Below are 24778 nucleotides of genomic sequence, written 5' to 3' on the forward strand. Positions count from 1 at the left end.
TGAATTGAGAGGATTTCTCTGCTGCTGCCAAGAATGTGCAGAAAAACAGCAATGTTTTGCCGCAGAGCATCCAGGTTGGGAGGAGCAGGACGGTACGAGGCTCGGCTGCTGCTGGGGTTTTAATGTACCTTACCCTCCTGACCGAGGTCTGCGGGCCAGGCATGGAGCGGTGCCTACTTGTGGTATCGGCCGGCCCCCTAAATCACAGACAGTAAATCTCTTCCCTGCTGAAGAGATTTATCTAGAACCAGAATACACCAGCGGACCTGCATCGCCAGGCAGCACAAGTACCAATTTAAAAGCTTCCCTATGATATAACAGTGTAGCGGTGATGACAGGCCACGCTGTGCTCTGGGCTCCCCCCACCTTTCATCCCAGCACAGAGGGACAAGCAGAACACTGCCGAGAGGCCTTTACAGTAGAAAGCACCGCGCCTAATGTTGCTTCTGCGGTCGAAGGATGGCTTGAGTTTTGTTGTCTGAGGCTGATCGAGTCGGGTTCGATACACTCAACTTCTGCAATTATGCACCAAATATATTTGAATGAGGATTGACGTCTAAATAAAAGTCATTTGGTGCCAACCGCTGGAGGATATTTTGGACGTGGCTAGTTTCTTTTCTTCTGGCGCCCAGACAGAAGTACAGAAGGTGGACGCTGCTGTGGAGTTCAGCCGTCGGGCTCTTCGGCTGTGTGCTGATGTTCAAAGACGCTCCAACTCTTCCTACTGAGGTGGCACAGCTCTGTGGAAATGAAAGCCCCCCCCGATGGCAGATAGCAGCAGCAGCCACGAATTTAACTTTACTTTGTTAGTGTGTGTTGTGTGTGTACATACTGAGTAGGACAAGTGATTTACACGTGTGTACAGCATACAGACTTTTATGAGTGTATATATGGATGTGTTGAGTACGCGCTGCAGATGTTCTGAGGAAACAACCTCCCGCGTCCAGTATTTAAGACGTCCGTCACCGCAGATAAACACTGTTTGTCACGTATTTACAGTAATAGGACATCCTCAGATCATTCAATACATTCAAGTGTCTATATACTAATTGTGTAAATCCAACAGTTGGGTACGGGAGGTTAAAAAGCGTTCAAAGCTTTTATAAAGCTCTTTCAATGTTTCAAAACTGTTTTAAAATGTTCATGTTTTAAAAAATCTGTGTCAGTATTTAAGACCCATACCTAGAGTTCTTCCACTTCCATGGTCCTTCACTGACACAAACACACTCATGCAACAAAAATATGTATTTCATGAATTGTTTGTAAATAAACAACATTTTTCACTGTGCTCGTAAATGTTGTTGTGTGTAAGTACATGTGGTCCTACAGGAAAGAAAATGTAGGACCACATGTACTTATAGCATATAGAGCCCGGGCCCAGCTGCTCCAGTGAACACTGTGGTAGTGGCAGCACTGGGAAGCTTCCAGGAAGTGAATGTATAGAAGAAAATTTAAGTAAACTTTCATCACTGTCAGTGAAGCTTTTAGTCTTAAAAAAAAAAAAAAGCGACAGTATGTGTCTGTATAGTTCCAGATGTAACCAAATCAGTCCTCATTACTTATAACTTAATTACAGTTACGGGTTGTTAACGCGCTGTAGTGCGCTAAGCCTTCATTTATGTCGCATCTTAGATCAGTAGATCGAACAGAAACAGCATCAAACATGCCAACTTGTTTGTGCAAAGTGAGTTAATGCTTTTTATTTTAGCTTAATGTTTTCATGCATTCATTATAAAGCAAAAATGATAGTTTGTGTCATGTTTTGTTTCCCATTCTGTGCTGGAATTTATAATCCCCCCCAAAAACCGTTACATTCAGTAGCAGAGAGTAGTTTTGACATAACACTCACACAGTCTCACTGATGTACACACTGGTAGTAGGACAGAGTGGCTGGCGCTCCAAAGGGCAGCAGTGTTTACCTGCCCACTGGAGTGGATTCCTCAGCCGGCTGGCTCAGACGCTGAGGAACAGGCTGCGGTGCCTTCAAGTCTACTGTCTACACTGGAGACATTCTTAGCCTGATATCACTGCAGCACGTTCAACAAAGATGTTGAAAGGCCATATTGAAGAAGGAGTGGCGGGGGGAGGAGGAGGGAGCGAGTTCGAGGAGATAGGCAGACTGGTTAGTAAAAGCCTGTGAAGTCGACACAGCCGGAAGCCTTGAAGCGGCGTGCTCGCAGAGGGAGAAGCAGGTGTGAGCTTCTGTACAGGGACGTGTTGCAATGCGGGCATGCGCCTGGATGCATGTGTGTGCTGAACTGAGTGCATCTGTGTTTGAGTGATAAATGGAGCGTGTGTTCCGGCCTGGATGCTGAGACTGTACACGTAGTGTAGGTTGAGTTCACGCCACCGCCGAACAACGCACAGCTTCCGGTTCACGAGGTGAAATCTCGCTTTCTCGGTTAATCATGCAGCAGTACAGTAGGTGAGGGGTGGTGTGTGTGTGTGTGTGGTGTGTGTGTGTGTGTGTGTGTGTGTGTGTGTGTGTGTGTGTGTGTGTGTGTGTGTGTGTGTGTGTGTGTGTGTGCGCGCGCGCGCGTGACAGGGAGATGGAGCGACTTCAAAGCAGCATGGCAGCATTCTCTCAGCCGGCCTGTTTACACTGCTCAGTGGAGTCTACATTCCTCTGTCTCATTTTTCCATGGCATTCCACGAAGAGCTCAATGCTCCTGGCTGTGTGCCCTACAAAGTTTACCCCCCTCCCCTACCCTGTCACCCCTCCTCACCCCTCACCCACTGCACATACAGTGTACACATACTTCTGTACATACAACTGTCACTCCATTTGGCCATTAAAACGAGACGGGAGCCAGCTGCGACCGAAGCGCCCGCCAGCAGGGCGAGTTCAGGGGAAGATGAGGGAAAAGAAAAGGAGGGATCGCATGCAGCGGCGCACCACAGGAGGGCAGGAGACCAGGACCTCCTCTCCTCCCATGACCGACTCAGGTGGATGTCCAGATCCCACAAAGGTCACTCTCCGATGTCGGACCAAAACATCTGCGCTGGTTAGTCTTCAAAAAGTTCCCGGTGCATTCCCTGACCATAAATCAGCCAGCGTCAACACTTGCCTCGCAGCCAAAGTGAAATATAGCAGCAAAAAAGAAAACAATTATGCTGCCAATTACAAGGTGTGTTGAAAGCAGTCGGCAAACCACATCAGAGACATTCTGTGCTGATGTTTTTGTGACTATTTACTGGTGCGGTTGCTAAGGATACAGCATATGCCTGAGCAATACGGTCACATAAACATTTGTGATGAGTAAAAATAACAAGAAAAAACAAAAAACACCTCGGTTTAGTATTTGTGTTTACCCGCTCTTTGCCTTCGTGAGTGTATGTCTCCGACGTCGGCCACAGGTGGTTACGGGATTCCCTGTGAGGTGGAACAGAGGGTTGGTGAGGCACAGTGACATCTGTGAAGAAATATGTTTTTCTTTTCCAGCGGATCCTCTTCTGGATCAAATTAGAGATCTTCCATGACAGCGCCGTAGGTAATGATGACTGCGCAGCAAAAATATGAAACCTTTTTGAAACCTGTGGGAATTGTTCTAAGAAGTTCTTTTATTGACTCCGGTTGAGCAATCTGCCTTGCTTCCCTTTGATATCTTCTTTCCAGGAAAATAGGATTGAAGCCTGAACATGTAACTGTGTGACTCGATAGTGTGGAGCACCATTGCAGTGTATAGCAAGTGTACATGCATGGAGACAGATGTTAAACGAATCAACTTTGAAGAAGGAGGAAGTCAGTGGGTTAAGTCATTCTGGTCATTTGTTGTGTCAGATGGCGATGGGATTTCAGGACAATGATTAATAGTGTAAACCTCGTGCTGTATTCAAAGCACTGTTGGTGAAAATGAGTCAATAATGTTTCATCACTAACACTGAAGTAAAATGTGATCATGACTTAAAAACAAATCTTAATTTATGCTTTTTATTTATGGATTCCTTTGAAAAGGGTACATTTACCTGAGAGTTGTACTTGATAGTTGAATAGTACTCGACCAGTTTAATATTGCTGGACTTGTTGAATCAGCATTCCCGTATCAAGCCAAAGCAAGTAAGACACCCATCCGTCCACTAAAGGGAACCGTGTCGGTGTCATGTTTTGCATCACCTAGGCGCAACGACTGTCAGAGAAGGAAGTCATGTGATGAAGTACAAAGAGAGATAAAGTGAATGTATGGTGAAGGTCAGAGGTGGGTGGATGGAACAAACTCAGGGTTTCCACCTGGGAGACCAGTGATCAAAGCAGGGAAAGCGAAAGTCAATCTGGATCTCTTTTATGTAACATAAATTACTTACTTGCATAACATAACGTATTTAACTTATGTTACTTGACATACTTAACAATACTAGTGTAAGATTACTTATTTTAACCCAAACCGCAATCGTTTCTAGCCTGGCACCGCCAGTCTGTTGCTCACAGCTTCAGTTTTACGCTGTGATTAAAGTCTGGATCCTCCGTTCGCCACTCTGAAGGGCGGACCAATCAGCGACCATGTCGGTGTTAAAGTTGCAATGACGTTGGAGTCAAACATTTATTTCTTAATCTCACTGCAGCGGTGGTCGACCTTCAGACAGTTTTGTCACATACCGATTGGTTAAAGCTGCTTCGATAGTTTCAAAATGAACCCGAGGTCGACGCCCAGTTGGCTGCAACGACTGCAAATGCGTCGCTGGAACGTACCAAGACCTGTATATTCACGCAGTAACACCAGGTTGGATCTTTTGTTAAACCTTCAGGACTTTTCATGCCCCGGCGAGGTAAAACATGACATTGACAGTGTCCTCTAGTGGACTGATGTGTGTATTACAAGCTCGGGCATGACTGAGTTGCAAACCTGTCTTTTTCTTATTTTTCCTCCTTTTGAAAATCAAAGGCTACATTACCCATGATGCAACTCGTCTGGCAACTGTTCTGAATTTTTGGTGCACATATGTCCCCTATAGGACTTGTAAACAGCCTTTGATGTGTAAAACTAGTCGCATTCCCCTCCAAACTTCCACGTAAGAGGTTTCAGGCCGATCCGGTCCTCTCAGTTATTTATGTAAAGACGTGTGCAGTGAACCATTTCCAGCCCAGAAGCTGTGATTCTGGTGTTGAGCTGCATGAAGTTGAGTGGAAGAACAGTTCAAAAGGTGCAGCAGCAGGAGGAAGAGAAGAGAGAGAAAAATGTCTCCTTCTCATATGCCATAATAAAGTTTGACCCCCTCTTTAAGAACAGCATATTGTTACAAAAGACACATGTTGGTGGGTGCGATTGCATTTCCAAATAAAAGAGTGGCGTTAAAAACACCCCCAGCAGCCTACTGTGTTTGATTTTATGTGTAAGTGTGTAAAAAAGGCACCTGTCTCTCGTTAAAGAGAACCTCCGCCACGTTACCGCTGGCTGTCTGAGTTTAAGCAGTGGTTTTATTTTGAAACTCTCCCCTCTGCGATCAGACCCTCATCTTCACCGAAGGTCCTGCACCGGCTGCCGAGGGTGAAACATTTGAATATGTCTTTGTTTCTTGGGGTTGGTCACATGTGTTTTTAGCCGCGCTAGCAGCATGAGTCCAGGGTTGGTTGGTCGGGACACCACTTTGGTCTGGATAGAAATATCTCACAAAGTACGGGATGGATTGTCGTAACAGTTTGTACAGAGTTCCCATGAGATAAATCTTGATCTCTTGGCTTTTTTATAGCATCAAGTCAAATCCATAGGTTTTTTTTTTTTTTTTAACACAGCAGAGGGTTTTAAAAATAAAAAGAAGCCATATAGTCTAGAAAGAACTAGACTGGGTGGCGTTTAAAAGCTTTTGATAGTTGTACCGATACCTTTACTTTGATATTGGTTCCTGAACAACACTTTTCAATTCAGCTAACTTGTTCTTTACTGTAGCTACAATTAACTGATGTCCTCAAGATGCCTAACATGCAAGTTATCGCGAGACACTATAATTTACTGATGTTCCTGAAATACCTCATTAGCTCTTAGTAGAAACTGGCGAGTCAGCTGTGAACAGAGAAGCCTCGGATTACTGCAGTGAACACAAAAATGAGTTTGAAAAGCGTGAATCAGGGCGCACAAACGTAAGATTTACTTTTCAAAGTTGACACGAGTAGTTTTATAGTCGTGGGCCAAATTTTGGACTCAAACACTTTCTGTCACTTTTATCTTGTTGCTTCCTGTCAGATTCTCTTTTTGCTTCTCTTTGTGTCTCTTTCTCCTCAATAGATTACTAATATGAAATAATATGAGTCACTAAATTGTAAATGTGTTTGCTGCTATTCGCTACCCTAACGATCCTCACTAGCCCAGCGATCAGCATCAGGAGGTGTTGGATGGCCTTTTAGCTAATGTTAACTTTGTTAAATTTTTTGATTTTTTTTTTTGATTTTATACACTTTATTAATCCCCGAGGGGAAATTTCTTCAAATCGGACATGTGAGCTAGTTGAGCATTGACTTACTGAAGTATTGATTTTGAGAAGCTGCATAAATCTGCACTCTGACAGAAGCCATTTCAAACCGGCCAAGTAAAGTTGGTGACACGAAGTCAGTCACATTTATCATTTGCACTAATTTGTTTACATGTTAGCTGATACCAGTTGGCTCATCCCGCTGTTTCTTTGCCTCATATTTGTCCCTCTTTCTCCCATAATTTGTCTTGTCCTTCTGAGAACACCCGCCTTCATTCCCCCGGCTAATCACTTTCCACATGACCTTCCACATGACCGCTGACCTTCAGCTCCCGACCGTGTGTGATTGACACTCTGAATAGTTTGGGTTTTCTCCCTGACTGATGTTGTGGAACCTGAGAGAGTCCTGCAGGCCGAGGACGGGTCGGAGGAAGCCTGGAGGCCGGGTGGATGCGGCCCCTCCGTGTCCACGGGGAAGAGGGATCACTGCAACACTAACAAACTGCTGGGTTACCGAGCCACTGACTTGTTATGACAGGGAAGTGCTGTGTTTATGTTTAACTCCGAGCTTTGAAATGTATAGCGCGGCGCTGGCCTGAGGCTGATGGAGTGGCCCTAGTTGTTTTTAGTGAGTATGTTAATGTGTAAGTATATGCAAGCCTGCGTGTCTGTGTTAGTGGGACCGAAGGACCTGTGTGGAAAGTGTGGACAAGAAACACAGTTTGCCTGTTGAGTCACCAGACTTGGAGATTCATTCAGTCACTCTGCCCTGATTATCCCGCAGCAGCTCCAACTATAACAACTGAAACCTAACAACCAGTGATGTGTTTTTTTAGCACTTGAATACAGCTGAAAGTCAGTCTGGAGGTGTTCAGGGTTTTAATCCCCTTCATGTGGTCACTAGCGGGACAATATCAACTCTACACTAACATCCATAGATCTCAGGTTACTTTCAGGTTACTAGTGTCACATTCGGCCTCCCCGTTTCACGTCACTTACTAATAATCTCTAAAGTAAATAAGGTTTTTCTGACTGGGATTTAGACTTAAACACAGGTCAGCAGTGCGTTTAGGGTGTGCCAGTCCAAATCCTGTGTCACTATGTCGGCCATTTGTGTGTGATGAATACTAAGGGTGCTTCCAGCCTTGGTCCTCCTCACTGTACTCGAGTAGGTTTGAGCCTCAAGTCCAGTGAAGTTTGCGTCCCAGATCGTCGTACCGTTCTCCATCAGGCGTTCTCCGCTGTCATCAGCTGGGAAAGCTAGCCGCACTAAAATCTGGAATAATAACATCAACTTTACTCAACCGTCTGTCGTGTTTTCAGACATGAAAAAAAAAAGGCCTGTCTCCTCAGATATTTACGGTGCAGATCTCGACACCCACGTTTGTTTTCCTTGCATCACGAATGAGGTTTGAGGACAGCGAGAGCGTTGAGTGTCCTCCGTGTTGGTCCAGCCCAAACAACAGCAGCAGTAACGTGAGGGAGTACTCCATCGTGAAGGCAGCTGTACAAACTGTATGAATTAAATTAGGCATTTTTACTGTGTATTCAAATGTCGTGCGGATGATGACGCAAGTGTACTCGGGTATGAAACATTAATGTGAATACGGGCCAGCAGGGGAAGACAGCACAGATTAATCACACCTAATGTGGAAGCACAGTTGCTGAAATGCTGAGTGGGAGATTTAAACTCAGACCACAACATACTGTAAGTATAACACTGGAGGTTAATTTACATGTGTGAAGGTGCTTTCACATAGGGCTCCGCCACTGAGCTCTAAAATCCAATATTTTCAGCGGCGTTTGCCAAGCCTCAAAGAAAATGTGCTGCGCTCATCAAAGCACAGGTGCGGCTGTACCCAGCTCGGTGCCTCGGTGTGCAAAGTTCATCCCATTTGAACTTTTGTGCTGCTTGTTATCTAACAGAAACAAGGGAAGCAGCGAGGGAGGAGGGCACAGAAAAAGTGCGAGACGTCGTACGTGAGCAGCGTGCTCTGTGGAAATACGATGTGTCACGAAAAAATACATCAGTTATGCACTCATCAGCTCCCTTCTCGGCTTCCTTTCTTTAAGACCAGCTCCTCTTCCCTCTCTCTCCCTCAGCTAATCCCTTTTATAGAGCAGAGAGACAGTCTGACGGGCCGGGAGTTGGGGGGAAGCTCTGCTACTTAAAGAAAGCGCCCGGGCAAATTTGAGGCTGGTGGTAATTATTTGGGCCTCATTATGGGATCATGTTTCCCCGAGTCATTCTCTGCGGTAAGCGTTACTGGATATGGGACTGACACTGTCAATAAAGCGGGGGGAAAGATGACACGCCTTTTGTTTTGACAGGACCAAAGCAGTAATGCCTTCTGTTCGTTTGCATTTGCAAAGAGAGACGAGGGGAGGGCCTCGGAGCCACTTTTCCAGATGCTCCGACACAGAGAGACCCTCTGCTCGGCTCCCATGGCACCGCACCATCCGGCGTCACTCTCCCATCAGCCTTTCATGCAAATCTACTTAGTGCAGGGTCACCAGATACAAGGATGTCTGATTGAGGAGTGTGTATCTGTGTCATCTGTGGCACCAAGCTCTGGACCACAGTGTGTGCGTGCGTGTGCGTGTGTGTGTGTGTGTGTGTGTGTGTGTGTGTGTGTGTGTGTGTGTGTGCGTGCGTGCGTGCGTGCGTGCGTGCGTGCGTGCGTGCGTGCGTGCGTGTGTGTGTGTGTGTGTGTGTGTGCGTGTGTGTGTGTGTTTAGAAGCCAGCATTGCTTGATTATTGGTCCGGGGATGGAAATTAGATTTGAGGTTTTCATCGCTCCCCTGAAGCGAGCGCTGAGATTCAGACACACACTCCTGCACCCGGCGCTGTGTTGCTCACTCCCCTGCAGAACCACACGGGGACTTTTTCCACCGGTGGATCAGTAGACACACGCTTATGTGCACATATGTTCACATGCAAGCACACGCTGAGCTGCCTCCAGCAACGCTACATTCTGTAGCTGTGCTCTCTCTCTTTAACTCACAAACTCTCACACACTGCTGCCTGATGTGTTTCCATAGAAGCAGGACAGGAAGCAAAGGGTCAGTGTCCCAACCCGTCCCTTCACCTCAGGCTCCCCCTCGTCTCTTCCACGTGTTGCCCTGTAACCCGGGAAACCACATTCGGATCTCTTTCAACTGTTGCATCAATGCTCTTTTTGGCAAACACCTTTTCAGTGCTTAAAACAAACATTTGCCTTCATTGTACCTTCTGTCAAATTGAGTAAGACAAAGCTTTGATTTAGACATTCAGAGATAAAAAAAAAACTGTGATGTAGAACTTGAATAAAACTGATTTAGGATCTTTCATCATTGCTGTGTTATGAACCTTTGAGTGTGTGTCTGAGGGTCAAACCAGAAACGTGTTTTACTAAGTTTAATTTTAACTTATTGTCAAAATTTGAACTTTAGACTTAAATTATCTAAAGGACAATCAGACCTGTCATGGAAATAAACTATAGACTTTCACTTTGACAGTAATGTAAAATATGTTTACCTTTCTGGTAACTTTGACAACTGAAAGCTGCAGCCTGGTTGCTGCACATCTTATCTCACCATACCGGCATGTGTGTGTGTGTGTGTGTGTGTGTGTGTGTGTGTGTGTGTGTGTGTGTGTGTGTGTGTGTGTGTGTGTGCGTGCGTGCGTGCGTGCGTGCGTGCGTGCGTGCATGTGTGTGTGCGCGTGTGTGTGTGTGTGCTCACTCAACAGGTGCATCTTTAATGGTGTAGTGTCAAGAAAATAACAGACGAAGAGATTTCATTTGATTAAAAGCCCAGATGTGGGAGGCTGAGTCACATGCTGAAGAAATGGGTCAGAACCAAGGAAGCAGATAGTGTGTGTGTGTGTGTGTGTGTGTGTGTGTGTGTGTGTGTGTGTGTGTGTGTGTGCGTGCGTGCGCGTGCGTGCGTGCGTGCGTGCGTGCGTGCGTGCGTGCGTGCGTGCGTGCGTGCGTGCGTGCGTGCGTGCGTGCGTGCGTGCGTGCGTGCTCAACAGGTGCGTCTTTAATGGCGTAGTATCAAGACAGATATTTCATTTGATTTAAATGTGGGAGGCTGAAGAAGTGGGTCAGAACCAAGGAAACAGATAGGTGTGTGTGTGTGTGTGTGTGTGTGTGTGTGTGTGTGTGTGTGTGTGTGTGTGTGTGTGTGTGTGTGTGTGTGTGTGTGTGTGTCTGCGTGTCTGCAGGTTTGCATGCGGCAGGGCTGATTGAATTCTTCCCTGATTTGCACTAACCTGGCAGGCTTTCCAGGCCGCAAGGCACAGTTCCATTGAAGTGGCCTTTTGCCTTCCTCACTTTCAATTTAAATTCATAATCACACCCTGATGTCGTTCTTTCATCTTCTTCTCCATCAATTTGCCTCATTTTGACTGTTTTGTCTTCAGCATTTCAGTCAGTAGCTCTTCAGAGGACTTGAGCAGCTGATAATTGAGTGGGAGAACTTGACGAGAGGTGCGAGCTCTTTTTGCTTCCTCTCTTTAACGCACACTGACATAGGCTAACTGCCTGGGCCTGGTTCCCTGCTGGCATCAGATGAACTAGAAAGTTCTCTTGCTGATTATTGGCAGATGAAAAAAGAAGATCCGGAGGGCTAAGTGAGGGAAAAAAAAAATATATTATTGACTTCTCACTGCAGCTACTATTTATTTCCCCCTTTTTCTGTCCATGTATTTGTTTTTGAGACTGTTAGATTCTTGCCTAGGAATATTTTTGGGGTAGACTTTGATTGAGCTGGAAAGGAATGCCTTTAATCGTGGCTACAAAGGAACAGAGGGACATGTCCCCGTCAGTTCTGCAACAGATCTAGACAGATGAGGAGGAGGAGGCGGAACGGAGGAGTGAGCATTGTTAACAGTCTGTGGGGAGCTGTTTGCGTGCCCTGTGGTTTCTAGTCCCTGTGAAATGGAGACTCAGTGATTTGGTTTCCCAGGCCCTTTTTTCTCAGGGCCTTACAAAAACCCAGTGAAGACGTCTCAGTCTGTCCTGGTTGCTGTTTATAGTCCAGCGGCAGCGTGTTTCTAAGTGGTCGATGGCACCGATGGTGGCACATGGAGAGTGTTCACAGCCATCTTGATTGTAAGTGGTGCGGGCATATCTAAAATAGAAGATAATGCTCAGTCTTGTCGACGATGCAAAACATAGACGCTGTGACCATGGAGGTGGTTGCCCTCAGAGCCTCAGGAAGCCAGAGGAAACTAAAAGCAGCCACTCCTTCAGAGCCTGTTTGGCTCCGCTTTGGGATTATTATCTGCTTTATTAGGAATGATTGCACAGCCCCGTGCATGAACATGTTTAATATCACAGCAAGATCCAAACACGATCAAGTCAGCCTAAAGATTCAAATAAGCATTTGAATTTTACAGTAGAGTCTTGGTGAATGCAGCTCTGTCACAACACTTCCCACAAACATATAGCAAAAAAGGAGCAGAGGTCATGGCATCAGTGAAGTAGTGTCATTAAAGGATTTTTTTTTTATTTATATTTTCTTTCTTTTTCTTTGTTCAGGGCCAAGTTCAACTGAAGGCCTCTAATTTGGTCCTTGTAAATGCAGACTGGTAGAGGCAGCTGGCAGCACGGCGTGCAGGCAGGCCAGGGGCTCACGCTGTGCTGCCATCAAGGCAACATGCTGGGTCCGAAAACATTCATATGTACGGGGAGCTCAAGTACACCTGTCATGTTCCACACGTTTTTATTTTAGGGCATTTAAAAGTGGACATTAAGGAACACGACATAAAAGTGTATGTTTTACATCATTTTTTCATACATCTGAGTTGCAAATGTTTAGGTTTGAATTGTCGGGATGTGGCAGAAGCTGCACCTGTCAATCATTTATAATGAACTATTTTAAGCAATCAAGCTGTTTTTCAATTGACCTTATTATTCAAATGTTTTAATTGATCATTTTCAACTCTTTATCAAGTATTTTTTAGCAAATTATTTGAACTCACCATTATTTTTTTAGCTAACTATTTAAACTGTTTATCCATTACTGCTAGCTGTTTTAGCTTTTTATCCACTACTGCCAGCTAATTGTTTAAAGTGTTTCATTTTTACTTTTAGCTAAAACTCTAAACTGTTTATTCATTACATTCAGCTAACTATTTAAACAGTTTTGGAATCACTTTTGAACAGTTTATTTATGATGTTTAGCTCACCACGTTGAATTTAAACTGTTTATGAATCCATTAAGACTGTTTCATCATAACTTTAAGATAAATATTTAAACTATTTATTAATTACTTTTAGCTTAACTCGTCATTATTTTTAGTGAAACTGTTTAACTGTTAATTCAATACCTTTAGCTACTATCTAAACACTTGATACATTTCTAACTAAATATTTAATTGCTCACTGCTTTTGGTTATTTAGATCATTACGTATTACTTTTAGGTCGTGTTAATAGACCGCCCTTATCCTTTTAAACTGTACATCCATTTATTTTGTCCTTCTCTGCTGGCTCTTTATAGTTGTCTTGCTCTCTCATTCATTATCCATGGCCGTCCTTAAAGGTGACTGCCATTGATAAGGGAGTGTGCTGTGCTTTCAGTGTAGCTGTTGGCTTGATGGACATAGTGACCGTGAATTCACTGAACATCAGCATGACACCTGCTAGCCCAGAATCTCTCCATGTTCCCCCTGAACACTGCAGATTTACCCCCTGGGGCATAAGTGTGAGTCACCGGCGAAGAGGTCATTGATACTCTCCTCATATGGTGTTTGTGCAGCAGCCGTTTAGCATTAGAGCTGATGTTTCCTGTTTCAACACTCGTAGCAGATATCACATTAGTTTTCTGCATCGTTTCGATCCACTGCACAACACGGTCACCGTACACGAGGTGTTTCCCTCCTTCCGACCTCCCACCTCATGTTTCTGTTATTTTCTTTTATCTCCACGTCCCAGCCCGGTTCCTCCAGTCTGCTTTCTTTCCCGTCTCCTCTTTCTCTCCGTCTGACAGACATGCACCAGCCCTTTGCAGTACATTACGTCAATTCCCCTGCCTGGGGGTGCCAGCTGTTGATGTCACCCTTGGGTCTTTTTAATTTAGGGATTTCCGCAGGGTGAGATGAGGGGGAGCCCCATGACCTCAGCCCACAGCCACATGAAGAGGCCCACCGGGGCAGAACCAGGCCGGGACGGGTCCGTAACGGGACTGGGAAGGGCAGGGCAGGGTGGAACCGCTCCACTAGGGTGTGTGTGAGAGCGGGGACCGGGTGCTGTAGGGTGATCTGTGAACTTGAACTAGGACTGATCTGGGAGCAGTGTATTGGGGGGTTCCCTCTCTCTTATCATGTGGGCACATTAGTGAAGCATGTGGGTGTTTCAGGAGCGGATCGCTGCCTCCCTGACTGCCGTGCAGCTCCTGGTACCCGTGACAGCATGTCTGACTTGCAAACACTGCTGCTATCCCTTGAGCTCTTAAATGCTGCCTTTCAGCAGCTACGAATTTCCTCCCTTTCAGAGGGGATCAAATGTTCCTACCAAAGACTATCTCTCATTCTTTCAGTCCTGCAGGCTTTGGGTGGGAGCGAACAGCGCCATCCATGTAATTGATTTCGTAGGGTGCCAGAGTTTTTCCTCTTGATATTAGCTGGACGCTTTAGGAAGGAAACGCCTTCATTTAAGACATAAAAGCTTCCATTAAGTGCAACTGTTGTTCTGTGATGGTGTGAACAGAGCTTCAGCCTCTCTGTCTAGACCGTCTTTTGAAAAGTTGTCTTCAACATTTCTGTCGCTGATTCTTAACTTTATTCATTTCTTCTACCTTCAAGTTCACATACTGTAGGTTAGTTGTTGTTTTTGGTACGTATAGGATAATCTGTTTGATTTCATTCATTGGTTTCATTTGGACTGTTTTTTTCACCCAACTCCCCCTTTAGTGGACAAATCTATTCATTCCCAGCAGCAATGAACATGAAGCTGTTTTATAAGTAACGAACAGATGAGCAGTTCAACTGAACTACACTCAAGTACATCAGTGACTTCTTGTTTCCAACATTGCCTGTCAAGCTAAGTTTTTCCTGGGCATGTGAGTGATGTTTCACAACTGTTATTAATTATTGTCCGTCTTTTTGTTGAACTCTTTATTCCACTCTGCCTCTATTTAGACTTCAGGCTCTGTCAGTGAGGTCATTTCATTTAGTTTGCAAAAAAAAAAAAATCGAAAGAAAGTTTAGTACAACAGTTGAAAGTCATTGTTGTGACTGAAAACAAATCTGATTCCTGAAATATCTCGTTATCTTTAAAGTACAGTCAGTTCCCAGTTTCTAAGAACAACAAAGTCATACGTGAGTGTGATGAGGTGTGAAGACGTGCTGTTTATGTACTTTACATTCATGCTTCTTGCACCTCTGCACACCTGTCATGCAGCGGGTGTTTCCTAAAAAGAAAAATGACTGAGTGGCTTTAAATTTCAGATTTTGACGACCGATTCTTTTCCTCTGTTGGTGTTTTTGCAGTATCACCCTCTGTCCCTGTGCAACACGAGCGAGGATGAGCGACAAGAGAGCGACTTCATCACCATTGTCAAACTGGAGCACAGGGTACCCCGCTGTCTGCCGCTGCTCGATAAGGTACGGATCACACACACATTAACACACACATGCGAGGTGGTAAATGCTTGGTTTCATCCCGGCTGAGTGGTCTGAGAAACTCCCCTCTCCGTGACCCCGTCCTCCCTCGGACGTGGCAGCGGACAGTGAAAGCATCGTGCCATCTTCTCCTCTCTCCGCTACCCCTTCCGCTCTTGGATTTCCACTTTAAAGAGAAGATGGTTTTAGAGGGAATTATTTGGCCGGAGCTTAATGTTTTGTTCAGGACAGTGATCTTTGAGAGTGAGGGCTTGGAAGGGAGTGGGGGGGGGGCTTAGCTCAGCGCTGCTATGTAGCAAGTGGCAATGAGCCCTGGCTTTGGATGTGAGGCTCTCAAGCCCCAGCTGTCACTGGTCCGATCCCAGCCAGCCAGCCAGAACCAGACACTCAGTGTTCTCCATTTCTTCCCTCTAATATGAACGCAGCTCCATAGATTCCACCCACAATGGTTCAGATGTATGTGCAACTTTGTCGGAGTTGACCTAAATCCTCCTTGTGTTTAAGTATTCTACCATACACACTGGCTGGCATACCCGAACTTAAAAGTAGTGTGATTTAAAACTGGTGCTATTTTTTCCCCCATTTTTGAAGTGGTGACAAATTAGCAGGCAGGAGTATAGTTAGGCAACTGCCTTTTTTTAGCCTGTGTTTTCTTTTCCCCTAATTTAAAGCCATGTTTAGGAGCAGCCCGCCACGGCGACGATGTAGAGACATTCCCACACTTCTTCCTCCTCCCGGTGCTCCTGCAGTGGGAACCAAAGTGGGGGAAGAGGGCTGTCACTCAAGGCTGACTCCAGAAAAAACAGTTCTGATTAAAGCCAACTCTGTGTTGTCCCAAAAACAAAACATGCTCTTTTCCCTCCTGCAAAAGTACCCGTGAACAAAAGGCTGTTGCTTCCGAGTGCTTTCTCCCTCCCTGCAGATCGCCTTTGAAATCAGGAGAAGTGAAGGAGGGAGAGAGGGAGGGAGGGAGGGAGGGAAGGAAGAGTGTTCATGGGTGTGTGTGTGTGTGTGTGTGTGTGTGTGTGTGTGTGTGTGTGTGTGTGTGTGTGTGTGTGTGTGTGTGTGTGTGTGTGTGTGTGTGTGTGTGTGTGTGTGTGTGTGTGTGTGTGTGTGTGTGTGTCTTGTTGTTTTGGTTGTCTGGAAAGTATGTGTTCCAATAAACTGCGCTCCAGCCACCTGCATCCTCGCTGCCTTAGCGCGATTCAAAGCTTTTGGTTGTGGTGGATTTATTGGGGATTCAACATGCAGCTGTTGAGGAGTTTTCTGTCGGCCTTTTGAAGAGGATGAATCAGATGGTTTGGGGATGTGCGGTGCTCCGTCAGCCCTCTGCTCTCTGGATGGGACTTGTTTACAGTTTAGTCTGACTCTAAGCCGCCCCGCCAATCTATAGATACTCAGATGGCCGCAGAGGGTTCGTGTTGCACCACATACACTCAGAATAGACCGTAAAGTAAACAAAGTGCAGCTTAAAACCTTGAGGGATAAGGTTTCATTGTTATCCTTTGTTTTGGTTTTGGTTTTCAGAGGTTCCTATATCCAACATCGCAGGGAGATTCCTCTGCAGATTTGCAGGGATTTGCACTTTCTCTCTTTAATGCTCTTTACTGGAAGATTCTCTGAGTGTCTCTGAACAGTTTGGAAAAGTAAAGTTTATCTCTCGGGATGTCTCAGCTGCGTGTTTGCACGTTGTTTTGACAATGCACGAGGAAACATCTTCAGCACTTCGTGCACATGCCCGTGCATCTGGCCTCGAACCGTCGCCCTCTCCTGGTGCACGACTGACCACCTCTCCCTCACCTTCATACACGAGTACATGAGGAGCTGATGATGAGCGCTGCTGCTGCTGCTGCTGCCTGAAACTCTCACATAGAAGTCTTTGAAAACTCTATCATGCTGTCAACTGTAGGGAATTTTATTCATCACTCAAAAGAAATTGTATTGTTGCTCAGTGGGGAATAAAAATAAAATAAACATACTGGTTGGGCAAAATAAATGATACATCTTTGTAAGGAATTTTAGAATATATTAGTAATTTTCTTTAGAAATATATGATATTTAGAAAGCAGAATATTTTACCTAATCATATAAAATTATTGATGTCTTATAATGCAGTTTTTTAATGGATGATTTATTCCCAAACCTTCATGGTATGACTGAGTTTACATTCCTCTATTGAATAATTTCTATTTTAAACATTACAGAACCATAATCAATAGCTTACAGTGAATATTAATTACAAAATATTATTCAATTAGACATTTCATTGGCATAAATTCAGCATGAAAATAGTTTTTTGTTGTTGTGATAGAACATAATTATTTCTTTAATCGCTGAGCCATGATAAAAATAGAAGAGCTTAACTCCGCTACATCTAATACACTAAAGTGTACTTGTGTTGTTTTGTTTTTTTTGCACACCTTTACAAAGTTACCTTGAAAAATGTTTATTAAAGATATCTAAAATCACAAGTATCCAGAAAGTATCCAAATGTCCTCCCACCCTGACTCCATTCGTGCACTCACATACTCACATTTGGTATTTGAGTGCGTTGTACTTATAACGGTTAAATGCTGGAAGCTTTTCACGCTCCGTGCTCGCCATCTTATTTTCAAACACCCGAAATTTACCAGAGAGGAAGCTGCAACTGCAGAATACAGCACCGTACAGATGCAAGTTGTAAACATCTTCACAAAACTGTATATAGTTCATCACTACACTGGTGGGATAGAAGCCATCAGGGCACAAAAACACTTTAATTTTTTAGTAAAATGAGCAAACAAAGCCGGCGGATGTTTTGACGAGTGACTGAAATATTGCTTTCCTCATTTTTAAGTGTGTAAACAGTCATGCTCGCTTTGAGACGACTCTACCCTGTCAAAATTCACGTAAAATGCAAGTTCGGTGTGCTCACGTGTAGCGTACGGCATGAAAGCGCCCTGACAAAAAGAGGCCAACCGCGTGTTTCAGGTGCTGCTCTGTCTTTGTATTTGCCAGCCGCCGCTCCAGTGGTTTTCCATCAACACACAACACAAACAGGCTTTCTCTGCCAGCATGTTGCGCTACAGTAGAAGTAATGTCTCTGCTTTAACCTCACCGGCTGACCTTTTCTGTTTACACTGAAGCACTGAAAACATTCTAAAGTCACAGAGCAGCACGTGACTCGGAAGAGAAAATGCACCCGAGCGATGCCAGGAGGGCTCCTCCAAACTCCACGCCAAGCTTACTTTACTCTGAATAACTGCTGTAATCTACCTGTTAGAGCCGACTTTCTCCCACTCAAACTGCAGCTCCATGAATATGAAGCTGTTTTGTGAAAACAGCTCTTACGGTGATTGAGTCTTTGGCCCGTGTCTGAACTTGTTGACTCCCATAGAAAGCCTTGCGTATTGATTCTGCTGCTCTCAGATGAAAAGGCTTCTTGGCCTGATTGTGCAGTAATCCTGTTTTCTTTAACCACGGTTTTCATGTGCATGTGCGTGTGCATTCAATGTGTGTGTGTGTGTGTGTGTGTGTGTGTGTGTGTGTGTGTGTGTGTGTGTGTGTGTGTGTGTGTGTGTGTGTGTGTGTGTGTGTGTGTGTGTGTGTGTGTGTGTGTGTGTGTGTGTGTGTGTGTGTGTGTGTCTGCTTTCACAAATTTTTCTTAACCTGCTGGAGACACAAAGACAGTGTCAGTCACTGGGATCAAGAGGCAAATCACACTGATAGTATCAAACTGAATATGATACCTTAGTGTAACTGCTGTAAAACAAGACGAGATAGTGACAGTTTTATTAGTGTTTCTCACTTGAAAATTAGTGGAATTACGATAGGTGGATCTTTGTGTGTGTGTGTGTGTGTGTGTGTGTGTGTGTGTGTGTGTGTGTGTGTGTGTGTGTGTGTGTGTGTGTGTGTGTGTGTGTGTGTGTGTGCAGTCCTGTAGGCTGTCAATCATCCCTCGACCTCTCCTGTAGCGCCACCAGCAGATCTATCCTATGAAACGTTTTTAACATCTGCTGAATGAACTGGTGCTACTTTTTTTTTTTTAATTAAATGCAAGTTAAAGACTAACTTTTCCTCCTTTCAGTGAAATATCTCAACAGCCATTGAATGGATTGTTGTAAAATTTTGTACAACTATTTTTCTGCTGAGGATGAATTGTATGAAGTTTGATGATGATTTGGCTTTTCATTTAGCACCTTCATTAGGTAAAATGTTTTAATTTATATGATGTCAAATATGACCAATTGGCCTCTGCTGTACTTTGTATTTTGCATTATTTAGCAAATGTTACCAACAACCTATAGTAAACATTATACCGTCTTGACACAAGCTTGTTTACACTTTCCAGATACAAATAAACTGAACTAAATTTAGCTGAATTACTTGTGTTGATTCTGTATTTTGGTGCATTTGCAGCCATCCTGCAAACAGTTTGTACTTCTTTTAACTAGTAGGAGATATTGTGAGTGTCAGAAAGTATTGATATCGCTGCCTTTTCTTTCCCCTCTTGACTGCTCGTAATTACAGTTTGAAACATATGATTTGGGTGCAGCGATACCAGCGTCACAGGGCCACTAGCATGGCTGGAGACTTTGAAGGCAGTCGAGTGATCCTTTTACAGTGTTTCGACGTGCCAAAGGCATTTTTGGCATTTTCATGGCCAGGATTCATTATCACCCATTGATGTGTTTGAGGTTGTAGCAGTCATGGTCATATTCACTACATTCATCCCCTTTAAATACAGGGCTGATGTCATGTCATGACGCACTGACGGTTTGGGAATCTTATGGCAAGTTTTTATCAGAAGAAACTTACTGTGTTCTGTATGCAACATTCAAGCAGAACTGCAGCAGCTTGAATATCCTGACACGAGCAGATTAATTCACATTTTCTACATGTTAAAAAAAATCCCACGGTCATCATGTTTTCATTTGTAATGATCATCCCATTGATTCCCACCATCTGCAGTTCTATAACACATCAACACGATTGCTGCTATCTTCATATTGTGACACAAACCGGATCCTGGTAATGAACCATAAATAAAATACAATCCTTGAAACTACATTGTTTATGTCTGGCAGCACCTCAATAAAACTGAACCTGAACAATCTCTGTCACATCATGTTGGTGATCGCAGCTACACGTCTACCTGCAGGCGACACTTAAAAAGACTTTAAGGAGAAGGTAATGCATGCAGCCGTTGCCCTGGTTACCCGTTGTTTTGGAAGGAGACACCAGGGACGGATCGGTAGGAATGGATGTTCCTGAGGGAGACCGAGAGAGACGTTTTAATTGATCTACCATTTTTCATGAGACTGTGTGAAGTCCTCTCATTGTGTCCCCTGTTGTTTCAAAGTAAAAACTACAGAATAATTAATCAAAACGACAGCTTTGATGTGCTCATAACCATGAGGGTTTCTGTGGTTATTTTGTTACACCCTGGTGCTTGTTGCACCACATTTAAGTGGATGTGCAGTGTGTAATTGTGGCTTGACGACGCACAACATCCTCCCAGTCAGAGACAGCAGATAGAGCAGATACCTGCAGCCTTACATTTCTCTGGAGAGAGTCTCCAGAGTAAAGGAAATCACTCACTCAACTGTCCATTTATATCTTTCAGCCTTCGCCTAATTAAGGGACCAAAATATTATGGGATAAAAGTGGGTTAAGCTGTTGATCTGCTCTTACTATGCTGGTGCTGGAAAATACTAGTTTACTGGTGTGACACTGCATCTCACACTCTGCACCAACATGAAGATACATCCCTTTGTCTTGTTATCTCACTTAATAATCTGAGTACAGGATAAATATGAAGTCCCGAAAGTGACAAAAGACAGTGATAACCATCAGACACAATCCCAGTCTCAGCAATACATGACCTCACCCGAAGGATTCAAGTTTTGCTAAGATAAAAAAAAAGCTCTGAAAACTTTCTACGCAATGAAAAATAAAATTATCGAGTAAAACGCAAAATTGAGTAAAATAAATGTAATTTTACTGTCAACATTTAGGGGATAAAGCTTTTCTATTATTTACAAACTGACTGATGATTAAATGTTTAATGTTTCTTTTCACCTGCCATCTAATTATTTAACTAATTGCATTGTTGTTTGAGGTATTCTCATCTATTTGTGATGGTTTTGATTTATAATAATCAAAAGTCACTTTTTTTTGTTTTAGGATTCCATATAAGACTTTATGCAGAATAGAAGTCCCCAAGTAACTACTGGATTTTTGTTTTCAGTTGATACCACTAGAAGGTCTAAAATATCAAGTCATAATTTAATCATTAAGAGTTTAGTAATTACTAATGGTTAATTTGGTCTTCCTTCATGGCCTGAGGTTTAAGGAAGAGTAATCCCAGCAACAGGAAGTGTTTGAAAACTAGGGAAGCCCGTTGAGGGATGGATAAATCACGTCGCTCATGACAAGTGTTTTTGTCTCCTTGTGTCTTATTGTCTGTCGGGGTGACACTGACCTCAGGCTATTCCTGCCTGCTGTTTTTTAGCAGAAGGGCTGGAAATGCAATGGCAGCTGCCTTTGGCTGCTTTTCCCTCAGTAGCCGAGTCGAACGTCTCCAGCTCATCTGAGACAAGTGAAGGAGGAACACAGGGCAACATCTGGAAAAAAGGGAATATTTCAGCTTTTGAGAGCAAATGCAAAAAGCAGCAGGTACACAATGGACATTTTGGCTGGTATGAAATGCGTCAGTGTTCGCAGACTTTTGGACTCGCTTTGATTTCTCTCCCAAGAAAATTCATTATTTGCTAGTCGGTGCCAGACAGTTGCACGGTTGTCTTCAAAAGGATAAACTATAACTGTTTCTTTTTTTTTTCGCTAGTCAAAGCTGGACTCACTAACTTTTGCAACTTTGGCTTTGCTTTGTTAATCGACTGGCAAGGACCATGCACCTTTTAAACCACTGCATGCAACACAAAGTATTCTTTTTAATCTTTGAAGCATACAAAAACACTCCCACCCTCCCATTTTTACTTGTTCCAGTCGGAGATAAACTGTAAATCACCACATAAAAAGTTTGAACACCACATTGGGACAGTTTAAAATCTGTTTTTCAGCCCTCTGAGCAAAAGGTACACACTCTTTCTTCCTGTTATCCTGAGGGTGATATTCCTTTTGCTCCTTGTCAGATAGGTTTACAGCGCTTTGATCATTTCATCATGAATGCAACTGCTTCAAAAGTGATAAAGATTTAGCTTTGGGGCTACCTCTCTCAAGACTCTCTTTTAAGCAGCAGAGTGAAGGGGCGGCCTTCACAAATGATCCAAATATTTCTCCTCAGATAGTTGCCATCTGCTCTGTTTTAAAGCTACAGGGTTAACGGACGAACTAACCACGTTTGTCTGTTTGTGCCTGTTTGACCCTGACGAAGCAGTTTCCCCTCCCATTGCCCCTCTGTTAAAGCTAGACTGTATTCGCTCACCATATCGATGTGAGGATACAGCAGGACGAAGTCGTCCAGCGGCCTAACGACTGCCTTCTTTTCAGTCACAGCTGTCACTGTACCCTTGATGTAATTTGTAGTTTGATTCGTCTCCAACCTTTGTTTAATATCTTTTGTCTTTGAGATAGATGCTGTGCTGACTGTGGAGGGATTTGCCTGAGCCAGACTCCTCTGTCTCCTGTTCTTTTCATGATGATGCAAATATCAAACACTCGCAGGGTTTTTAATAAAGCCAAACAATGGGCACCTTTGTCAGGCCGTTCCTTTATCCACCTACACAAGTAGAATCATAACCCTACCTCACCCCCCACCTGCAAACTGAGTTAACATCAGATGCAGTCCCCTTTGTTCCTGTGGTGCTGTGTCGGAGTCTGTACTGGTTACAGTCATTTGTTTGTGTGTGTGGGCTTGTTTTTATATCAAGGTGGGGTCTTTAACCTGAATACTAACCCACGAGGACATGCGTCATTGTGGGGACAGAGATTGAGGGAGAGTCGGTGTTTTGGAGAGTAAAGACTTGGTTTTATTGTTAGGATTAGAGTTGGATTAGAGTTGGATAAAGGTTAGGGTTAAGGTTAGGCATTTGGTGGTGATGGTTAAGTTTAGGTTAAAGAGTTAGGGAATGCATTACGTCAATGAAATCCCACGAGGATAGTAAAACAAGTTGTGTATGTGGGTGTTCCTGTGTGCTGGTAGCAGATTTAACACATTGAAAATGAAACTTGTCTGCAGTAAGTCTGTGTTCAGTAAGTCTGTGTGCAGTAAGTCTGTGTGCAGTAAGTCTGTGTGCAGTAAGTCTGTGTTCAGTAAGTCTGTGTTCAGTAAGTCTGTGTTCAGTAAGTCTGTGTTCAGTAAGTCTGTGTGCAGTAAGTCTGTGTGCAGTAAGTCTGTGTTCAGTAAGTCTGTGTGCAGTAAGTCTGTGTTCAGTAAGTCTGTGTGCAGTAAGTCTGTGTTCAGTAAGTCTGTGTTCAGTAAGTCTGTGTTCAGTAAGTCTGTGTGCAGTAAGTCTGTGTTCAGTAAGTCTGTGTGCAGTAAGTCTGTGTTCAGTAAGTCTGTGTGCAGTAAGTCTGTGTTCAGTAAGTCTGTGTTCAGTGGGCCAAAATCCACCTTTTAAGTCGGTTTTTTTTTGTTGAGATTTTTGACTATTAACAGTCAGTCGTTGGCTAATTGCTTGTGGACAGAAAAAACAAACACAACTTTCCATAAAAACAGCATTTTGAAGTCCTTACCCTTATTTGCCACAAACGTCAGGTAAATTAGGCGTTTGAGTAAGTAAATTAAACAAATATTTGCTATATTTTAATACCAAACATTTTTTTTTAAATTCATGGCCCATGCTTTTTCATGCTTTTACAGAAATGTACATCCACAGTGCTACACACCACACGTCACACTGTAGCTCGGTGAAGACGGACCGAACAGGAAGTCAGCGTGTCCTGTTGTTGACATGTCAGTTTTTACTTTATGCTTTGTGCTAATTGGCGATTGTTAGCAATGCTACCATGCTAAGCTAAGACGGTGACCACATAAACAGGATGTTAGTATTAGCATGCTAATATCACCATTCAGCTCAAAGCCAAGCTGCTCGCCGTCCTGCAGTCTTTGTTTTTTGCTTTGTAGTTTATTGTAAAAATGAAGATGTGCGTAAATAGAGTGCGGAGGCAGAGGAAATGAAAAGCAAAAATAAAAATGCTGAAGTTGGAGTTTATCTGTATGATATATTGGGTTACTTTGGACCTTTGAAGTGGTAAAGCACGGCATTTTAGCGGCTAACACCGCGCTCATTTCCAACCCAAACCTCTGTCATTTTGGTCTGCACACCCACCGTCTGAGGAGTCGCTGGTGAGCCGCTGTTCTGCAGGACAAAGGAGGGAATCTGAAGACGCAGTCAGCAGCCGGTAGTCCTGGACGTTCGTGACCGATCCGCTGCGTTGGAAGTCCGACGGCAGGAAAACAGGGCGATAAGTCCTCTGCTGTCGTCACACAAACAGGAGAGCCCGTTCCCACAGGACTCCGCCAAAGAATATTTTGGACAAAGAAGAGTCCTGAGCAGCAGGAACGTTTTCCAGGCGTCAGCCACCAAAACAAGACATGGGTTGCTGCTTGCTGACCTCAGCTCCTCTCTGGAGGGCCGGAGACACAAGTTCTGGAAGACTCGCTGCTCATTCGCTCCAGACAGACGCTGCAGTTACACTGTTTTGTGTTGTTTATGCGGTTGTCCCGCCTCGAACACCTGAGTGAGGAGTTTTGTGAGAAATGAACTGCTGATGTCACCAGCTGGTTACGATGAGAGGGGGGACCTGTGAGCAGCGTCCTGCAG

At 44.1% G+C, this 24778-nt stretch overlaps 1 protein-coding gene across 1 annotated transcript in view; it reads left to right on the forward strand.

Moving 5' to 3' along the window:
* The window catches only part of LOC138622175 (E3 ubiquitin-protein ligase RNF43), a 92377-nt gene that overhangs the window by 42440 nt on the left and 25159 nt on the right, over window positions 1–24778 (forward strand). The window contains exon 2 of the mRNA XM_069700754.1: window positions 14880–14993. Within this exon, the coding sequence (XP_069556855.1) occupies window positions 14880–14993 (114 nt within the window). The remainder of the gene's footprint in view (window positions 1–14879; window positions 14994–24778) is intronic.

The sequence above is a fragment of the Brachyistius frenatus genome, unplaced genomic scaffold (assembly GCF_029030835.1).
Source record: "Brachyistius frenatus isolate BFR_SWC_R1_liver_20210118 unplaced genomic scaffold, ASM2903083v1 Contig_34, whole genome shotgun sequence".
NCBI lineage: Eukaryota > Metazoa > Chordata > Actinopteri > Embiotocidae > Brachyistius > Brachyistius frenatus.